Raw genomic sequence first — 20,757 nt, 5'->3', positions numbered from 1 at the left:
CCCCCACCAGCGTCCAGCAGCCACCCTAGTTGTGGGGAGACGTAAACTCTGTGTCTTCCCACATCGCCATCTTGACTCCGCCCCCCCGAAATCTTATAAATCTTCTCATAGTCAACAAAACTCTACCTTTAAAATTTTTTCTTTCTAATGGTAATACTGTTTAGCTCCTGGTTTCTTCCAGGATTTACTACAATTCCGTGATCATGAGCAGGGGGAACAGGAAAGTTGATTATAAATGTGGGGAGGTTGCCACCGGGCAGATGTGGGCTCACTCCTAACCATGCCACTCCCTAGCTGCTGATTTGGGGCAAGTTACCCTCTCTGAGCATAGGTTTCCCACCCTAAGATGATAAAATTTAAAAATGGGATTATTTTGCAAATTAGATGGGCTAACACGATGGGTGCAGAATCCATATTCTCATTCACCTCCTCTCACCCTCAGAAGAATCAATTTTGCATCCTTCTTGACTACTTTGCCAAAGTAAGTTGTCGACATTCGTTGTGTTAGCTTGCTAAGGCTACCACAACAAACAACCACAGACGGGGCGGCTTAAACAACAGACATTGATTGTCTCACAGTCCGGAGGCTGGACGTCTGAGGTCAAGGTAGCAACAGGGCTGGTTTCCCGGAGGCCACTGCCCTTGGCTGGCAGGCGGGCATCTCCTCCCTGTGTCCTCATGTGGCCTCTCCTGTGTGCGTGTGTGTGTGTGTGTGTGTGTGTGTGTGTGTGTGTGTGCGGCCTCAGCTCCTCTTCTTACAAGGACATCAGCCAGGCTGGATCAGGGGACCTCTAAAGAGCTCATTTTAACTTAGTGATCCCTTTACAGGTCTTGTCTCCAAATATGGTCATGTCCTGAGGTACTAGGAGTTAGGGCTTCAACGTATGAAATCTGGGGGGACACACTTCAGCCCATACCATTAGTGACTGAGGAAAATCCTGCAAGGCAATTTTTGAGTCTCAAAGAAGAGGAATCCCATTTATAGAAACATACAGATTTATCTGTCCAAGTTGCTGTGCACACAAAGCTGGGCTGAGAGCTGTGCCCTGGGCCCCATCTCCTCCTCCTCTGGGGCAAATGGACCAGCACCTCCTGGCTGGACCAGGAGGCGTCCGTGGGAAAGTGCCTGTGAAGTGGGCCCAGTGACGCCTGGCACGCGCTGAGCGCTCAGACATGCTGGAGGTTACCTTATGAAACACAGACAAAGCAACGTTGAATTGATAATAAGAGCTGCAGTGGCAGTCACAGGTGTGCAGCCTTTTCCCGTTGAAAGGAGAGTGAACTTGGCAGTTTCAGATGCATCTTTTAAGAAAATATGGGGACCCAAAATTGCATCTCCCAAGTTTAGAGATGATTCCCTGGCTGCACTTGGAAGCTCATTTCGACCTTTTCTTTGATTTAGGGAAGTGCCAGTGAAGCCACCCTGGTGGCCCTGCTGGCCGCTCGGACCAAAGTGACACGATGCCTGCAGGCTGCCTCCCCGGGGCTGACACAGGCCACCATCATGGAGAAGCTGGTGGCCTACGCATCTGACCAGGTGGGTGTGGTTGCCCAGAGCCCCATCGAGCCTCACAGAGCAGAATGGTTAGTGTGGTAGCAAGTCAAAACCCAACCAAGCCGTGCAGCATCATTTCCAATCCAAGAGCAGTTCCCCAGGGAGACCTGTGCTAAAGAGAAGGTGTGGGCTGCAGGTGGGAACTTAGTAGATCAAGTTGAAACGAAAATAAATGTACCATGAGGTCACTGTGACCCCACTTGCACCTGCTCGTGTTGAGGTCATCTGGCTGCCTTCAGAGCAGGGCTGTGGAGACACATGTGGGACGTGGGCTCAGAGACCTGGGCTCACATCCCAGCTCTGCTATTTTAAATTCTGTGTTCTCAGGCTCATCACGTCAGTTCTCTGAGCCATTATTTTTAACCATCAAACAGGGACAAAAGCTCCTGTCCCCTGATACTGCTGCTCTGCCAGCTTGTGGCTAAACTAAGGTGAAGGATACAGAGGTGCTTTGTAAGGTTTAGAGAACTCTGCAAATAGGGGCATCTAGCATATGGTCAATTCCAGTGAGCAGCCCACTTAAAAACAAAAACAAAACCGAATTGTGTGAGAAGGAACAGGAGGAAAGAGCATTGAGCAGTAGCTCCATGAGTGAAAGTTTAGTCAAGAGGGCACCGAAAAATGGTACCACTGAAGGATTCCATTCCACAAGGAATAGCTGATTTAGCTCTGCTGACATAATATTTGTAATGAATTTCTTAAGCCAGGCATTTCAACTGTGACAACTTTGTTCTAGTTAATAAATACATGTAGCCGGAAATCAACACAACACCCATATTTTGATGCTTAATCAGGAGTACTGTCTCTCTCTGTGTGTACTATAACTCTAGGCACTAGAGCTCCCTGCACATGAAGAAAACTATTCACTTCTATTTCTATCTCCCTGGTTTCCCAGAAAGACACGAGGAGACTTGAAAAAAATGCACGTGTAGGTTCTCAGTGAATCTAGGCTGAGAAAAGTTGCTATGAGTGTTAGGGTGTAGCCTTTCCCAATAGGGTTTCCATGAGGGAATTTCGCCCTACAGAAGTGATTTGTGATGCTTCTGGATTCTCCCAAGGATGGTGCATGGCTAGTACCATCCTAGGTGATGGCAGTCAGGTGGGTTCCTTACATCCACTGGACGGCCATGGGCTCTAGGATGCAATTCTTCTGCAGCTCTCAGGCAGGTTCCCTGGGAGCAGGGCCTGATGCGGGGCTTTAGGGGTTCACCATTTATTGAGCGGCGCTCTCCGGGGAATCCTGTAGGAGTTAGGGAAGCAGAATGGGCAGCGAGGGAGCAAGCAAAGATGTGGCTTCTGAGACGGTTGCCGCCTGTCACCTCCTCCCGAATGGAATCTACACTTCAGGAGAGCCTTAGCCCCCGGGAGCACGGGGTCAAGGTGCTGGTTGTAAATTAATAACCTGACCACCTCACTCCTCACCTGAGGTTAAAGAGGACACACAAACCACGAGGAGAACTACTTCTGAGAATTGTCGTACGTTTCACAGACGATTTTAGAGCCTCAGAGGAAAAGAGTAGGAACCGGAGCTTATTAAGTGCCCTTATTAAGGACACATCATTACGTGTCATTATCCCAACTATGCTTTCAAATGGGCATTCACCGCTTCACTGGAATTCAAACCAATGGATGCAAACGCCCCGGTACAGCCGAGCACTTCTCGCTCTCAGAGTCTGAGTCATTAAACTGGGGAGCGGATTCCTCAGGACCTGAAACAGCTCCAGGCTGGAAGGCGGGGGGCAGGAGGGCTGTGAACTACTGCAGACTCTACCCCCGCGCTCTCTTGCAGGCACATTCCTCCGTGGAAAGAGCTGGCTTGATTGGTGGAGTGAAATTAAAAGCGATCCCTTCCGATGGCAAGTTTGCCATGCGAGCTTCCGCCCTGCAGGAGGCCCTGGAGAGAGACAAGGCCGCCGGCCTGATTCCATTCTTCGTAAGTTCGCGTGGCTGCACGGGGGTGTCTGGGCCCTGCAGGGGTGGGTCCGTGGTGGCAGGGCCACTTTCCAGGCTGCCGCGGTGGTCACAGACCAGGTGGTACTCAGGTCAGCCCGCCTCTCCTTGAGGGTGGCTGGAGCAAAACTCCATTTATTTTTCCTTCCATTTGTGTGAATCTCAGAAATGAGTAACACCAGAGAGCCCAGCCTGGAGAATGCTGCTAAGCCAAGAAGTCTTGCTTCTGCTTCCTGTTAAAAATGACACCATAGCGTGGCCCCTTGACATGGCGGACATCCGAGTGAGCCGAATTAAAAATAAAACGCACTTTCCACCTAGATTGGTGTCCTCAGTAGATACTAAGAGGCATCATTTGCGAGAGGTGTGCTGCAAGCAAGCGGTGACTAATTAAAATACAAATAAATAGGATATAATTAAAATATCTAACTAGCCAAATAGCAGCTAGTTTTCTTGTGCACGGGTGGGCTTTTCCCAGTGGGGAAGAAACAGTTGCTGTTACAACTGGAGGCTGGGAGCTGTCATGCCTGGTGTGGTCATGGTATCAGCCGGTGACTGGACTGGGACGTCAGGTGTGATGGCAGCTGAAAGGCTGTGATTGTGGCACTAGCCCCGTGAGGTCATCTGGCTGCACTTTGGGGTCATCTGGGGAGCTATAAAGAATGCTGATGCCCAGACCCCGCTCCAACCCGTCTGGGGATGGGGCCAGGCATTGGAGATGCTTCACAGCAACTTCCAGATTCTCCTGTGTACCCAGGATTCCATGCTCTGAGGCACACCTGCCAGTATCTGGGTATTTCCTAGTTGTAGAGCAGTCTAGGTTCAACAGACTCTAGGGGCCATGTAATAATAACTTGCACTACTTTTTAAGAGTTAATCTTTGAGACAAGCTTTTTTATCCAAAAAATTGTTTTGATCAATTCAAATTTAGCGCCATTTATTGAATATCTAACATGTAGGCTGGGAGAGGCACAGAGGGTATGATTTTATACACAATCTGATCCTGATTTGAGGAATTCCCAGAGGAATCAGGAGCATAAACAAATAATTGTAGAGACATCAACAAGATTCAGACTGTTGAGTTTTAAGATTTCTTTATATATTTTGGATACCAGTGAGGTATCATACCAAGAGGTATGATTTGCAAATGTTTTTTCCAAGTCAGTGACCTGTCTTTCCATTCTCTGAAGTATCTATCACAAAGAATAAGTTTTCATTTTTAATGAAGTCCATCTCATCAATTTTTTTTTCATGGAATATGTCATTGGTACCTAAAAACTCATCACAAAACCCAAGATGTTCTAGATCTTCTCCAATGTTATCTTCTAGGAGTTTTATAGTTTTACATTTTACATTTAGGTTTCTGATCCGTTTTGCTCTGGTTTCTGTACAAGGTGTAATGTCTGTGTCCAAATCCATTTTTTTTTGCATGTGGATGTCCAGTTGTTCTAGCACAATTTGTTGAAAAGACTATCCTCTCCCCATTAAACTGCCTTTGCTCCTTTGTCAAAGATCAGGTGATCATATTTGTGTGTGTCTATTTCTGGGCTCTTTATTCTGTTCCATTGATCTGTTTGTCTATTCTTTCCCCAATTTTACACTGCCTTGAATTGCGGTAGCTTTATAGTAAGACTTGAAGTTGGGTAGTGTCAGTTCTCTGACTTTGTTCTTCTCCCTCAGTGTTGCGCTGGGTAGGGAATTCCCTGGTGGTCCAGTGGTTAGAACTCGGCACTTTCACTGCCAGGGCCAAGGGCCTGGTTCAACCCCTGGTTGGGGAACTAAGATCCTGCAAGCCGCGCGGCAAAAAATATACATATATATTGTGTTGGATATTCTGCGTCTTTTGCTTCTCTTTATAAACTTTAGACTTGGTTTGTCAATAGCCATAACGTGATTGCCTGGAATTTTGAATGGAAATTTATAGATCAAGTTAGGAAGTACCGAAATCTTGACAATACTGAATCTTCCTATCCATGTACATGGAATATTTGTCCATTTATTTAGATTTTTTTTTTACTTCTTTCCTCAGAATTTTATAGTTTTCCTCATATAGATCTTACACATATTTTGTTAGATTTTTACCTAAGCATTTCTCTCTCTCTACCTATCTCTAGTTTGGTGTTAATGTACATGGTATTGTGTTTTTAATTTCAAACACAAATTTTTCATTGCTGGAATATAAGAAAGCAACTGACTTTTGTATATTATTCTTTATTCTGTATCTTCTTATAATTGTTTATTAGTTTCAGGAGGTTTTGGGTTTGATTTTGATTTTGGGTTTTTTTGGGGGGAGGGGGGAGGATATCTGTATAGACAATCATGTCATCTTCAAACCAAGGTAGTTTCATTTTTCCCTCCCAATCTGTATATCTTTTAGTCCCTTTTCTTGTCTTACTGTAATAGCTAGAATTCCCAGCATCCTGTTGAATAGGAGTGGTGAAAGCAAGTATCTTTGCCTTGTTTCTGATCTTATCAGGAAATCCTGTAGTTTCTCACTGTTAAGTATGCTGTCAGGTTTTTAATAGATGTTCTTTATCAAGTTGAGGAAATTCCACTCTAATCCTAAATTCGCTAAGAATTTTTTATTATAAATGGATGCTGGATTTTGTTAAATACTTTTTCTGTATCTATTGATATGATTGTGTGATTTTTTTTCTTGATTAGCCTTTTGATATGATAGGTTATATTAATTGATTTTCAATGCTGAATCAGCTATGCATACCTGGAACAAATCCCACCTGGTTGTTATTTTTTATATATTATTGAATTCAATTTGCTAATATTTTGTTGAGAATTTTCACATCTATATCCATGAGATATTTGTCTACAGTTCTTTCTTGTAATGTCTTTATCTGATTTTGGAACTAGGGTAAGGATGGCCTCACAGAATGAGTTAGGGAACATTCCCCTTTCTTCAATTTTCTGGAAGAGATTGTAGAGAATTTGTTTAATTTCTTTTTTTTTTTAACTGAAATATAGCTGATTTACAGTATTATATTAGTTTCAGTTGTACAACATAGTGATTCAGCATTTTTACGGGTTATTTTCCATTAAAATTTATTACCATATAATGGGTATAATTCCCTGTGTACAATACATCCTTGTTGCTTATCTATTTTATACATAGTAGTTTTCACCTCTTAATCCCCTACCCCTATCCTGCCCCTCCCCACTTGCCTCTCCCTGCTGGTAACCACTAGTTTGTTTTCTTTTTTTTGTTTTTAATTAATTAATTGATTTATTTATTTTTGGCTGCATTGGATCTTCGTTGCTGCACGCGGGCTTTCTCTAGTTGCCGCTAGTGGGGACTACTCTTTGTTGCGGTGCCACGGGCTTCTCGTTGCGGTGGCTTCTCTTGTTGCAGAGCACGGGCTCTAGGCGCGTGGGCCTCGGTAGTTGTGGCATGTGGGCTCAGTCGTTGTGGCTCGTGGGCTCTAGAGCGCAGGCTCAGTAGCTGTGGCGCACGGGCTTGGTTGCTCCGCGGCATGTGGGATCTTCCTGGACCAGGGATCGAACCCGTGTCCCCTGCATTGGCAGGCGGATTCTTAACCACTGCACCACCGGGGAAGCCCTAGTTTGTTTTCTATATCTAGCTTAATTCCTTTCTTAAATATTTGGTAGATTTTACCAGTGAACAAAACTGGGCCTGCTGCTTTCTGTTATGGAAGGCTATTAATTTACTGACTTTATTTCTTTAATAGATATAGGCCATCTTAGTCTGTGCAGGCTGCTATAATAAAATACCACAGACTAGGTGCCTTATGAACAACAGAAATTTATTTCCCACAGTTCTGGAGGAAGGAAGTCTGAGATCAGGGTGCCAGGGTGGGCTCTGGTGAGGACCCTCTCCTGGGTGCAGACGGCTGACTTCTTGCCATGTCCTTATATGGAAGAAGGGGCAAGGGAGCTCTGTGTGGTGTCTCTAACAGAAGCACCTATCCTGTTCTCAAGGGCCCCACCCTCATGAGCTAAGCATCTGCCAAAGGCCCAGCCTCCTAATACAAACAACTCTGGTTTCAAGGGTTTTGCGGAGGTGAGGGGGGCACAGAAATGTTCAAGCCATGGTATAGGCCTATTGGGAGGATCTATTTTTCTTTATGTGAGTTTTTGTAGATTATGTCTTTCAAGGAATTGATCCATTTCATTCAGGTTTCCAAATTTGTGGGTATAAAGTTACTCATAATATTCTTTTACTATCCTTTTACCATCCATGGGATCAGTAGTGATGGTCCTTCTTTTATTTCTAATATTAGTAATTTGTGTCCTCTCTTTTTTCTTAGTTAACCTAGTTAGATGTTTATCAATTTTATCGATCTTTTCAAAGTACCAGCATTTGGTTTCGTTGATTCTCTCTATTGATTTCCTGTTCCTAATTTCATTGATGTCTACTCTAATTCTTATTATTTCTTTTCTTTTAGTTCCTTTGGATGTAATTTGCTCTTTGTTTTCTAGTTTCCTAAGGTGGAAGCTTACATTATAGATTTAAAATTTCCTTTCTTCTCTAGTATATGTATGCCTTTAATGCTATAAATTTCCCTCTAAGCATTATTTTCACTGCATTCCACACATTTTGATAAGTTGTATTTTCATTGAGTTAAAAATATTTTTAAAATTTCTCTTGAGACTTTCCCTTTGCCCTATATGGTAATTAAAATCTTTACTATGTTGTCTTTCAAGCCATGAACATGATATGTCTCTCCATTTATTTAAATCTTCTTTAATTTCTTTCATCATATAAGACTGTACATGTTTTGCTTGATTTATACCTACAGAATTATTATTTTTGAACAACTGTAAATGGTATTGAATGTTTAATTTTCATGTCCATGTGTTTATTGTAGCTTGTAGAAATAGAATTAATTTTTGTATGTTGATCTTTTATCCTGTAACCCTGCTAAACTAGGAGGGTTTTTTTTTAATGGATTTCTTGGGGGTTTTCTATCTAGATAATCATGCTATATGCAAATAGGTACAGTTTTACTTCTTCCTTTCTGACCTGTATGTCTTTTATTTCTTCTTCTTGCCTTTTTGCACTGGATAGAATTTCCAGTACTATTTGTATAGCAGTGATGAGAGTGGGCATTCTTACCTTGTTCCCAATGTTAAGTGAAATGTATTTAGTTTTTCACTATTAAGTAAGATGTTATCTTTAGGTTTTTGTAGGTGTTCATTTTCAGGTTAAGAAAGTTTTTCTCTATTCCTAGAGTTCTGAAAATTTTTATCATGAATTAGTGTTGAATTTTGTCAGATGATTTTTCTACATTGATTGACATGGTCATGTGGTTTTCTTCTTTAGTCTGTTAGCAAGGTGGGTTACATTGAATGTCAAATATTAAACCAGCCTTGCATTCTTGGAATAAATCTCACTTGTTCATAGCGTGTAATTCCTTTTATATATTGCTGTATTCTAGTTACTAATATTTTTAGGATTTTTGCTTCTCTGTTCATGAGTAATATTGGTTTGTAGTTTTCCTTTTTTATAGTCTTGTTCTGGTTTTGATGTTAGGGTAATACTGGCTTCATAAAAAGACTGGAGAAGTGGTTCCTTCCTCTTCTATTTTTCTAAAAGAGATTGTGTAGACTGTACTTTAAACATCTGGTTTTGAATTTAGCACTTTTCTATGTATGGGAAGATGCAAGAGTCTGGGCTCATTGAAACCATTCCTTTGATACGCACCTTAACTATCTAGGCTTTCCTCCATCCTGAATTCCTTCAGGGTGCACAGCTGGGGGAGGCTGCAGTGCTGATGGTTTGATGGCCACAACATCCTTTGTTTACTGATGTGACAGGTGACATTCTTGTCCACACTCTCATAATCTTGTGGTGGGACTTCAGAGGTAGTGCCATGTTTCACTTTGGCTGCTACTCTGTGCCTTTGTGTTTACGAGGACTTTGAAATAAGCATCATTTGTGAGCTCTTCAGGGTGGCCAAGACCTCTGTTGGAACATTTTGTGTGTGTCCTTTAAGAGGCATCTACACTTCCATCGACTACATTTTATGATCCTCATGGTGGGCTCTCAAGCAAAAGGGGACAAGCTCATGGCCTTAGGAGCAGGTGCCAGATACTTCCACTGATTGCATTTCAAAGCTTCTCGTGATGGAATAGGCAACAATTCCACGTTAACTCACTAAGTCACTCACTTGTTTGACAAATGAACACCCTCGACATACTGGGCCTGTGGGTGCTGAGATTAAGTTGGGGGCCTCAAGGATCTTATTTGCTAAAGTGGAGACATTAAGGGAACAGTCGTTTGCACCAAGGTGCAGTGTGAGCTGTGTTCGAAGTCCTGTGATTCAGAGCAGAGGGTTTCGCAGCTCACCAGAACCCATAGTCTGACCTGCATAACGTGCCTGTTTCCTTAGAGCACTTCCTGTACCAGCCCTGGGCATCTGTGGAGAGGCGTGGTCCCTTTCCTCCTGAAATGTTCCTGGAGGGAGACAGATGTATCCCTGATCTTTGTGCTGTTTGATGAGGACTGTGCATGTGGACAAGGGGTAGAGGGTACGATGAGTTTAGTAGGGGGCGTCAGTGAAGCCTTTGCTAAGAGGTAACACATAAGCCCGCTGTCCTGGAGGACGTGCGGGCACGTGCCTGTCTTGTGAAAGAACACAGTATCGTAAGGCACAGAGATGGGAAAGATCATAGGATACAGGAGGAGATGCAGCTGGTTGTTATCTTAAAGGGGCAGTCAAGGGCCTGTGAAGCTGCAGAGAGAAGCCCCCCCCCGGATCGGGCAGGAGGGTAGCTTGAGCTTTGACGTGTTGCTTGCTTATTCCCAGTGAAACGAACGCCTGGTGGTTATCGTTCTGCACATGCGTAACTCTGTGCCCGATCCTGAGTTGCAGACCCTGATGCCTCGATGTCTTAGGGAGCTTGCTGACCCTGGAGGTCTAGCCAGTTTCCGGAGGTCTGAAAGGCAAGGGAGGCTTTCCTAAGCAAACCAGCCACTCGGAGCCCACAAGCCCTGCCCACCTCCTTCATGATTTCGCGAAGAGGCTGCAGCCCCTTCAAAGTAAAGACCCGCTGCTCAGGGCACGGGTACGTTGGGCAGATTTGAACTGGGAAGTCAGAATGACTGTCCCTCCACAAACTCGCTGTGGCTTGTAATAAATTTCCCTTTCTCATCTCGATGGTTTGCCCGCCTGACTTGATAAGGTCAGGCCCGAGGGAGAGGGCGGAGCCTGCAGGGCTTGTATTAGAGCAGATCTGGCCCACGGTGAGGACGGCAGAGGAGGAGGAGGGGAACAGCAGGACCGCCCCGGGCTCTTGGAGATGGGGCGCCCACCCAGGCCCCGCCCGTCTCCCCCTGCACAAATGTGATTAGGCCCCTGCAGAGCGCCTGAAATCAGGTTAGCACCACTGAGCTGAGCTGGGGTAATCAGAGCCCGGAGCAGAGCAGGTGCTGGGCTTTAAAGCGGTGTCTGAGGATGAGAACAAGCTGACTCACAGCCACTAGAACACCAAGCACAAAGGGCCCCCCCCACCGCCCACCTGGAACAGCCTCCCGAGAGCCTGGATCTCGTGCCGCCCACGTGCCGCCCCGGGGAGCCCAAAGGGCTGGGGTCGCTTGGAAGGGCCTCGGGCACGGTCCAGCGTGCTGCGTTCTCTAGGCGGCAGGACCAGAGTTCACACACCTGGGCTCACCTTGTGGTCTGCTCCTGCCTGCGTGTCCCTGGGCCACCCCCGGACCCCGCCACAGGAGACTCACTTAAACCAACTGTAAAGTAGGGGTCCCTGAAGGCATCCAGCTCAGGAGGGTCGTGATGACCGAATATAATCTCTGCAAATCTCCCAGGCCTGGCTGAGACGTGTTCTCTCCTGAGGCCATTCCTAGGACTGCGCGTTTTCTTGTTGTTTTTACGAAATGCTCCACGCTCAGAACAAAAACGTCAATAACTACATAACAAGCTAAGAATATAGGGTTTATATTAACCAAATCTCATCATAAGAGACAAGCAGTACTAATATTTGGTGGAATCGTTCTAGACACACTCTTGTGTGCACATTAATAGAAAATAATTTTAACAACAATTTCATAATTTTTAATGTTTAGGTGTAATTTTAAAAACAGAAGGTATGGCATTTATTTCCATTAGAATTTAGCTGAGGAAAATGAGATGAAACTGAAGGAATTGCTGAACTACAGAAACGTCATTCCTAAGAGACTCTTAAAATTGAGAAAATAAATTACAAGTGATATTAAGAAGGTTTAATCATCCTTTGGTTTTTTGAAGCTACATGGTTTATGACATAGACAAAGCATTTTAAGAGTTCCATGCTCTACCTACCAAACTAGGCCCCTTAGACAAAGCATTTTCGTATTCAGTTATATATTGCAAACACCAGAGAAAAATGGCTCACTGACTTGGATTCCCACTAAGTCATTTATCTTGTCAAGATGAAGCAGACGTGGAGAATGCTTGGCACTTGGACCAGGGAGGGGATGGGCACAGAGGCAGGGAGGAAAGGGGCTGAGAAGCCACAGGAAACGTTGAGGCTGGAAGGTCTACACCCGCAGACCTTAGGATCTGGGCAGGTCCTGGTCTAGTGCATTTGTGTTGTAAGTGGGAAAACAAAAACCCAGCAGGTGCCAATGTGATGCAGAGCTGGGCCTCCAACCCCGGCCTTTTTGCCCCAAATGCTCAGCTTCAGTGTCTGTGTATTCATCTTGCCTTTTTATTTTCCGTGTTGCTGATGCCTGGATGTCTTAAGGACCTTGCTGACCCTGGAGGTCTAGCCAGTTTCCGGAGAGCTGAAAGGCAAGTGAGCCTTTCCTAAGCAAACCAGCCACTCGGAGCCCACAAGCCCTGCCCACCTCCCCTTTATGAGTCTCTCACACTCCGGACCACACTTCTCCTTCCCTGATCCCCCCAGAGCCAAGGACCAGACAACCAGGGCAGTCCCTGTGCCTCACAGCCTGCTGAAATAATCTGAAATAAGTCACACTTGTCAATCCTAAGCCTGCCTGCTCTGCCTCACCTGTTCCTTTCTGCAGGGAACCCATGGTTCCCGCCCACCCCTTCCCTTCCCTCTGCCTCCTGACTGACCCTGATGCTTCCCTGTGTGGCTCTGCATGGCATGGCATCTCCTCTCCCCATGGGTATAACGAGTTATCTTTTTAGTGGCAATATCCTCCCAACCTGTTGGCCTCGCCACACCTGAAAGGCAAAGCAACACTCTCTCTGGCCCAGGTGACTGTGTCAGCTGAGCCATCACAGAGCAGCAGCCATGCCTCCCTGGCCAGAGCACTTTGACTGTCTCTGCAAGACACATTTGGTTTTCAGGTCACACGCAGGTGGTTGCAGGCGAAATGCACCAGAGAGGCCTCCAACTGGGTTCTCGGGTTTCCTAGCTTGCGTGTTTCTGACCCCTGTGTCTCTCTTCTCGGGGCACAGAGCATTGCTGGGGGCTCCATAAAGGCCACACAGATTGAATGAAATTTCACAGCCTTATCACATCGAAAGAGAAATTTCATTATCCAGACTGTACCCGCCATTGTAACTCAATTAGGCTCTTTGGTTTTGGAAACATAAGATGCTTTTTGATCATTTGGAGAGCGTTTGCATGCAGCAAATGTTTCAGCACCTATTCTGTGCCAGCAAAGTGTGAGTTCTGAGCAACATAAAGAAATAAGACGTAGACCCTGGTTTCAAGAGTTTCACGGGTCAGGAGGGAGAGACAGCTTCGTGAGTGGGAATTTACAAGGCAGGTGCGCAGGTGTGATCACAGAGCTGCAGGGCGCTCAGGGAGCAGAAGTGAGAGGGCAGAGAATTCCCAGCCACATCTCCCAGCTGGGTGACCAACTGTTCTCAAAGCTTTCTCGGGACACCCTTTAAGAATTATTTTCAGGGTCGTGAATTTCCTTAGGAGAGCAAAGCTTCATCTTCTGAGGGTTGGAGTTAATCTTTGGGAACAGTATCATTCAGAGAGAAGGGCAGCAGATGAAAGCCAGTGAGTGATGCTGTTGGTCAAAGTCTGAGCTGACCCGGAGGCTGATCCAGAAGAAGCATCCCACGAGGTCTGGAGCAGCCCCAGCCAGGCCGATGACGTGTGCATCATTCTGTGTGCTTGCTCTGCACACACACACACACACACACACACACACACACTCAGCTAAGAAAATCCAGACTCCCTACTTCATGGAAGGAAGGATATCCTTATAGTCAATATATACACTTCTATCAATAAAGCAGAACACAGGGAATGCTGTTCACGTGGTCCAGGCCTTCATTCCCGTCCCTCAGCATCCCGGGAAATCTGTGCCAGTGCCCTTTGTAATCTCACAGCCTAGTTTTCTGTTACCAGTTCTGTTTCTCTCAACCTGTTATGATGCTTCCATGCAAATATTAAATACATATCCACAGACTCACCTCTCCATCCAGCACACGTTCAGCCAGCGTATGGATTCAGGCTCTGGGCCCCATCTGGGTAGGGGTGGTAGCTGTGTGTGTGTGGAGGGTACGGCAGTGACTACGATGCAGGGCTGAAAGGACCTCTGCTTCCTGCTCTCCAGGTGGTGGCCACGCTGGGGACCACGTCCTGCTGCTCCTTTGACAACCTCTTAGAAGTGGGTCCCATCTGTGAGTATCTGATTACAATTCTCTTTTGGAAAAATGTTCTCAACATCCGGGGACTTCAGTAGACTGCCTCTTTGGTCTCTCCTTCATAATATTAACTTCATATCGTAATGTAGTATATAAAATGTAATATAATTATATAGTAATAAAATATATTAATATGATATTAACATCATTAAACTTATTGCAGGATAGTTAGCCAAACTCGTCTCGTGTTTACAGTGACACAAACCACCTTAGCTTGAACCCCATAAACTCAGAATTTGGGCTAATTGGACAAAAGCTAAGCTTAGCTGTACCAACACGCTATTGGTAAGAAAACTATAACAGTGATGTCAGATTACAAAGGCTGTGTTGCCCCCGGTGGAGGAGAATCAGCTCTTCAGACTCTCAGAGGGTCGCGTGTGTGATGGCAGGAGAATTTTCTGTCCTTGGAGTAGGTCTTCCAGCATCTTTTTTTGCCTTTTTGGAATTCCTGAATATAATTGAGCAAATTAAAGTGATTAAGCGAATCAATATGAAAAAACTGGATTTCTCCCAAGAAGAGTGTGTGCCTCGTGTGTTTGCCGGGCCACCTCACCTCCGCCCTCACTGGAGCACTGAGGTTTTCTCCAAGAGACCAGAATTCAGAGAATTCAAAGGTGAGCCGTGAATAAGTGGCTTCTTTAAGCTGAGGCCCTGGGAACTCAGCAGGCCCTGGAGGTTTTCTGTGGCCAGAAAGCCTTTCCTCAGGCAGGGGTCCTGGCTTGTGACCCACCCCTCCTCTGTCCTCGGGGCAGGAGGGCCAGTACCACCGCTGCAGGCGGAGCTGCTGCCCCGGGAAGGGGAGGGCCGGGTGGCAGGAGTCATTGGAAGGTCTGGGTGTCTCGTGGCCGAGCTGTGGCTTGTGCCACTGGGACCTGGCTCACTGCACGTCTGTGGAACCCCAGCGGTCTCTCGCCTCTCCTCACCTGGGTCTGCCTGTGGACCACACTCACGGGGTGTGGGAGTGGACCCTCTCTCCCCCGGTGTGAGTGAAGGCTGATGGAGTGGGCTGGGCAGGCCTCCGTCACAGGCAGCCGTGGTGCAGCCCGGGCCACCCTTGAGGCCGTGTGCCTCAATTCTGAGCTGCGTCCCCATCTGCGAAGTAGAGATGGAAACAACGCTTATTGTAAAGCGATGGGATTCTGAGTGGACGAGTTAATGCACGGAGAGGGTGCGAGACAAGAGCGAGAGAGGGGCCTTCGTGCTCTGGGGGACGTGGAGCCGGTGGCCGGTCGGTCAAGTGGCCGCTGGTGTGGCCTGGCCTGTTCCCATGGGCTCCCCCACTGTGACCGTGGCAGATGTCTGTCTGAGCAGCTGGCCGGAGGTGGGGCTGCAGGGCTGGGGGGCTGGGAGCTGGGGAGGAGGGACAAGCCAGTCGTGGCTGCAGCGGTGGCCTCACGAGCTGCAAACCCTGGTCCCAGGCCAGGGCGCTGAGCCTCTGGACTCAGATGTCAGGCCGGGAACTGGACGTCCTGGCCCACGGCCGGCTGATGTCACTCCAGGGCCGTCGGATTAGAGGGCCGGGTCCCCTGCCGGGCACAGACCACATGGTCCTGCCACCCCAGCGCTGGCTGTCCTGATGTCCTGGGGCTCCCCCTGCTCCCGGGTCTGGGGTGATGCGTATGGTGCCAGATGCCGAGGCTGTTCTGGGCAGGCGTGGTGAGTGCCGCAAAGCTCCACTCGCGGCCGAGGTTTATCCACGAAGTCGATTTGGACAGTTCCGTTCATTACCAGCCATGCTCTTACTAATCATCGGTGGTGACTTCACGGTGAATGAGCGCCTTTCACCTGCTTCCCCTCCTCTGACGTCATTTACTTGAGTCGCCAAATGTTTAGCACCCTTTAACTTCAGACAGGCCCAGGCCCGCCTTGTTCTACCGTGTGATTGGACTAAACCATTAAAATAATTCAGGTTATTTATTTGCACACCACTGCGTGACCAAGAGGGCACATCAAAACTCAGTTTTCTCCCAACTGCTGCTTTAGGAAAGACACTTTCTGTTTAGCTCCTTTCCAAACAATTTGCCAGAGAGACTGTTTCAGTTGGTCCTCTTGGACCGGTCAGTGGAATTTCCCGGCAGATTTTATTGAGAACAGGGTGAGAAACAGAAAGCAGAGAGTTGCAGGTAGACAGGCAGGCGGTGTGAAAGTGGGAGCGGGGGTCCCAGGGGTGTGGCAGGGGGAGGGGTGCCTGGCAGGGATGCAGCAGATGATGCAGGAGGTCTGGCTGCTCCCGTCCACGGGGGCCTCGGAAGGAAACAGGCAAGGCAGTGGGGGCCCGAGAGGGACAGGGGCTGCCCCTTCCCTCTTGGACGCATCAGAAACCTCCCCATCGAGGCGGCCTTGCCTGTGTGCTGGGTGGGCCTCGTCCTGGGGCATGCGACTCCTGTGCTCTGGACTTGGGGTCTCAGTGACCCCTGACCCCTACAGATACCCGCCGTATTCGGTGGGCACGGAAGGCAGGTTGTGCTGTCGGCTGATCACACGTAAGACTTGGGATGCGGCTGTGGTGCTGGAGGCTCTTCCCCTCCCCGTGGAGAGAGGGGAAGCCCATTGGGAATCAACTCCCCACGGGCGTCTGGAAGTTCCTCCCGCAGGGGTTTTAGGCCAACTACGCGGTTAGAGGGAATCCAGTCCCTCAAAGGCTGTCCTTGGTCCTGACACCAACTCCAAGGTCAGGGCTTCCAACACTTCCCTCAGGTTTGATGCTCCACACCTGACAGCATACTTGTGGTTACGGTTTATGGCAGGAGGAGGTGCCTGGGGCAGAGTGGGGAAGGGTCCAAACCTGGGGCTTCGGTCGTCATCTCCTGTAAGGTCACCCTGGGTCCCCCGACCAGCCCGGATGCGTGATCTGGGCCCTCCCTGCCAGGGAAGCTTGCCGAGCCTTCAGTGTCAGGGTTTGTACTGGGCTGTGCCACACACCGGCCAGGAAGCTGCTCTCCTTCCCCAGCCCCTCCCGGACGTCCAGCTCACACCTTTAGTTCCCAGTCCTCCAGGACTCAGAACTGACATGGAATGGCCGTCTGGGGGCCGCAACTCCTCTCAGGCCGGGCCTTCCAGGGGCTAGAGGTCCCCTCCCTGGAGCCGAGGGCAAAGGCCAGAGCTCTTCTGGGGTAAGGCTAGTTCTCTCTGCCACCTTCTTCCTGGTGCCCCGCTTTCGGAACCCTGAGCGGCCCCCCATCATTCCCCACCCACTGCCCCTCCTGGAGCTCCTGTACCCTCTGGAGTGACAGAGCCCTGGGGGCTGGCATCGTTACAGCCCCGTCCTGGGGGTTCCGGGTCAGATCTCCTCTCCTCCGTCTGTCCCAGGGTAGGCCCGGCTAAGGGAAGGGGTTGTGGGTTTTACTGTGTTACAAGCATCCCTCTCTCATGGTGAGGGCCGAGGGGGAAGGAGAGCCCGTCTGCAGCTCCCAGACAACGTCCCCTCCTCCAGCCCTCACGGCTGTGTCCCTCCTGCCTTGTCTGCCTGACCCTTCGCTGCTCAGTCCTGAGCCGGAGGCAGTCAAACTCCACCCGAGTGCCTCCATCAGAAAATGCAGCTCCCCTTAGCAGCTCCCACGGCCCCGAGGAGAGCACAGACCTGCCTTGAGATTTTGTGTCTATCCTGCACGTGCGTCTGAAGCGTCTCCCTCCCCTCAGCGGGTCTGAGCTGTAGCAGCAACAGATGACAGCACTGCTGCAGCGGTGACGGCTGTCCTGTCCTTTCCTGATCCCCCTTCTCCCTTCCTGGCTCACGGCCACATCCATGGGGGGCTCCACGGGCGCCTGGGGAGGCTGGTCTGAGTGCAGCGATGAACCCGTAAAACGTGCTTTAGGCTCACTCAGCGTGCCTCTGTGGCAATATCACCACCCCCCGGACACATTTGATCTTGATCCAGCCAAAGGCTTCATCCCTTCCATCCTGAAGATCAAACTGAATCGAGGCTTTGAATGGCCTCTTCTGTCCTTTATCAGCGGAGCTCAGAGCCACTCCTCACTCCTCACAGCGTCGTCAGTGAACCGTGAATCCATCCACCAGCGCAAATGCAGGTGCCGATGGACCCCTACCAGGGCGCCCTGACCTGGCGCTCCCGGGGCAGCTCCGCCCCCGTAAGGGAAGGACGCCCACCCCTTGCTGCAGACCCACAACCTCTCCTGCTTGCGCATTTCACGGCCGTGGGAAGTCTACAGCACGGAGGCAGGAAATAATCACGGGGATCCCGTCGCTCCTCACTGAGTCTGTCCTAGTGTCTTGACGGGGACGTACGAGTGTTACCTAGTTTGTCCCTCAAGGTCTGGGTGCTGTTTCATCTCCATTTGCTGAGAGGGGAACGAGCTTGCAGGAGGGCAGTAAGACCACACGGCGGCTGGGTGGCTGGAGATGGGAGTTGAGCCCAGATACGCTCGAATTGAGGGAGCACATTTATTTTTTATTTTACTTTTTTTTTGGCTGCACCGCGCAGCATGTGGGATCTTAGATCCCCGACCAGGGATCGAACCCATGTCCCCTGCGGTGGAAGCTCGGAGCCCTAACCTTGGACCGCCAGGGAAGTCCCGAGGGACCATATTTAGACAGGACTCTATCCCAGCTCAAAGTCAGGCAGGTGCCCTTCCCGTGAGACTTTTCCAGTACCGCTGGAACACAGAAATCACATTCATGAAGGGAGCCGAGAATGATTTCAGGAAGCGTAAAGCAGGTGACTGAACTTCCTGGGGGGGTGGAGAGACCAGTGTGGACTGCGTGGTCCCAGACTTAAGAGATGCTTGTGGGAAGGGCTTCAGAGCCAAGAGAATCGAGGAGAAAGTTCCCCAAGGGCGAGGCGGGGAGGGTAGAGCACGGCACCTACCTGGAGTAGATGTGGGTGGACGGGCTGGTGGTGTGGGGTAGGCTGGTCCCTTGGAGCTCGGCTGGGCGTGAGGGTCAACGCCGAGAGTCAGGGGTTCCCCTCACCTCCACGCGTTCTCTGAGTTCTGGTCCCCATGCCAGGCACCGTTGGGGCCAGTAGCACACGGCCTCTGCCTCAGCGTCACTGCTTGTCAGGGATGCAGACATCAGGCCAACAAACGCTCTTGACAGACTGTATTTGAGAAGATGCTGGGCTGGGACAGGTGCTCTGACGCCGGGGTGAGGGCGGCCCTCCGAGTGCTCACAGGTCGCTTCTGGGCTTCAGGTCACGAGGAGGACGTGTGGCTGCACGTGGACGCTGCCTACGCGGGCAGCGCCTTCATCTGCCCCGAGTTCCGGCATCTTCTGAATGGAGTGGAGGTGAGTGTGCTCTTCCACAAGAGCGTTTTTAGAAGGTATCCTGCGACCAGTGACTTCTCCTTACAAGGGTGTGACATTGATATTTTTTACCACTGTGGTTCGTTGCAGCAAATGACCTCCAAACCAGTTTCTGTGATGGGTGGAGGTTACACTTCCCTGTGACGAGGGGTGAGAACCTTCCCGATCACAGAGCCTTGTCTTCTCAAAATACACCTGACATTTACACTATTTCTCTGTCTGCCAATCCTGGGCAGAGCTGTCATGATAGGATAGAGTTTAGCTTACAAACGGTGGGAAACTGTTTAGGAAGAAAATAAAATCTGAATGCATGTCAGATCAAGGGATAATTTTTTAAAAAACAACCTGCAATTCCATTTGATCTGGATCAATAGTCATGTTGTGATCATGCAACTGAGTGTGATGTTCACTTTCATTGAGATGGAGAAAACAGCCACCGGTGCATTTAAATGTCCTGAGCACTTTCAGAATTTGGAAAACATGGCCCGTAATGCCAGCTAAAGCATCTGCTTCTTTTGAGAAACAGCAACCAAAACGATCGACAGATGCTCTGCTTCTCCAGGGTGCAGACTTGACACTAAGTGATGATCTTAGGGATTGGCCCTGATCAGTTGTTTCAGGCTGGAGCCGGGTTTCACTGTCGGCAGCTCACGGGGCAGGAAGTTCCTCCTTGCCAGGGACTCAGATGCACATGCAATGAAGGGTCCAGGGTGGCAGACTTTGTCAGTGAGCTGGGGAAGAGGGTAGTAAATCAAAGGAGGCCAGTAATGGCTTCGTGCTCAGAGGTGGGGGTTTCTCGAGACCTTGACCTCACGAGGTGCAGGGATCAAGGGCGTGGTCTTGGGCCTTGGACAGCCTGCTTGCGTCCTGGCTTTGCCCTAGGACCAGCCATGTCCCCTCGGGCAGGCTAGTATCCTCTCCCCACCTCACAAGATGGATTTCGTAATCATGCCTCCTTTGAGGAGTTGTTTTAAGGATCAGAGGAGTTAACCATATTTAAAGGGCTAAGAAGCAGCGTCTGCATACAGCAAGCTATGCACACATTCCACACCATTATCATTTTTCACCACGACCTGGAGAGACCATCCCTCCAAACCTCCCTCTGCCCTCTTGCCTGCCGCCGATCAATTTTCTAGTGACTAATTTGGATTCTCATAACACCATAATACCAGCAAAGTGGGTGTCAGAGGTATAGAATACAAAATTCCCATCTTTGGGATGAATAATGCCTTTATCACTAATGAATGAAGGCGCAGTCTGGTTTATATCTTCCTCACATCCATCCATTTATTCACTCATTCATTCAATAATTACTTATTGATCACTGAATGTGTGCGAGGGCTTAGATCAATCCTCGGCGGGTAAATAGAGCTTCCAGAGAC

The 20,757-nt window shown here is 48.7% G+C and overlaps 1 protein-coding gene across 2 annotated transcripts in view; it reads left to right on the top strand.

Moving 5' to 3' along the window:
* Window positions 1-20,757, top strand: part of DDC (dopa decarboxylase) — an 82,604-nt gene that overhangs the window by 37,164 nt on the left and 24,683 nt on the right. For both annotated transcript variants that reach the window (XM_082400526.1, XM_082400527.1), the window contains exons 5-8: window positions 1,403-1,537; window positions 3,345-3,488; window positions 14,022-14,088; window positions 19,263-19,357. In XM_082400526.1, coding sequence (XP_082256652.1) covers window positions 1,403-1,537; window positions 3,345-3,488; window positions 14,022-14,088; window positions 19,263-19,357 — 441 coding nt within the window. The remainder of the gene's footprint in view (window positions 1-1,402; window positions 1,538-3,344; window positions 3,489-14,021; window positions 14,089-19,262; window positions 19,358-20,757) is intronic.

Source organism: Balaenoptera borealis (assembly GCF_965194805.1).
Source record: "Balaenoptera borealis genome assembly, chromosome: 7".
Lineage (NCBI taxonomy): Eukaryota > Metazoa > Chordata > Mammalia > Artiodactyla > Balaenopteridae > Balaenoptera > Balaenoptera borealis.
Note: the sequence above shows the minus strand (reverse complement) of the source record. Positions and strands in the feature narration are given on the sequence as shown.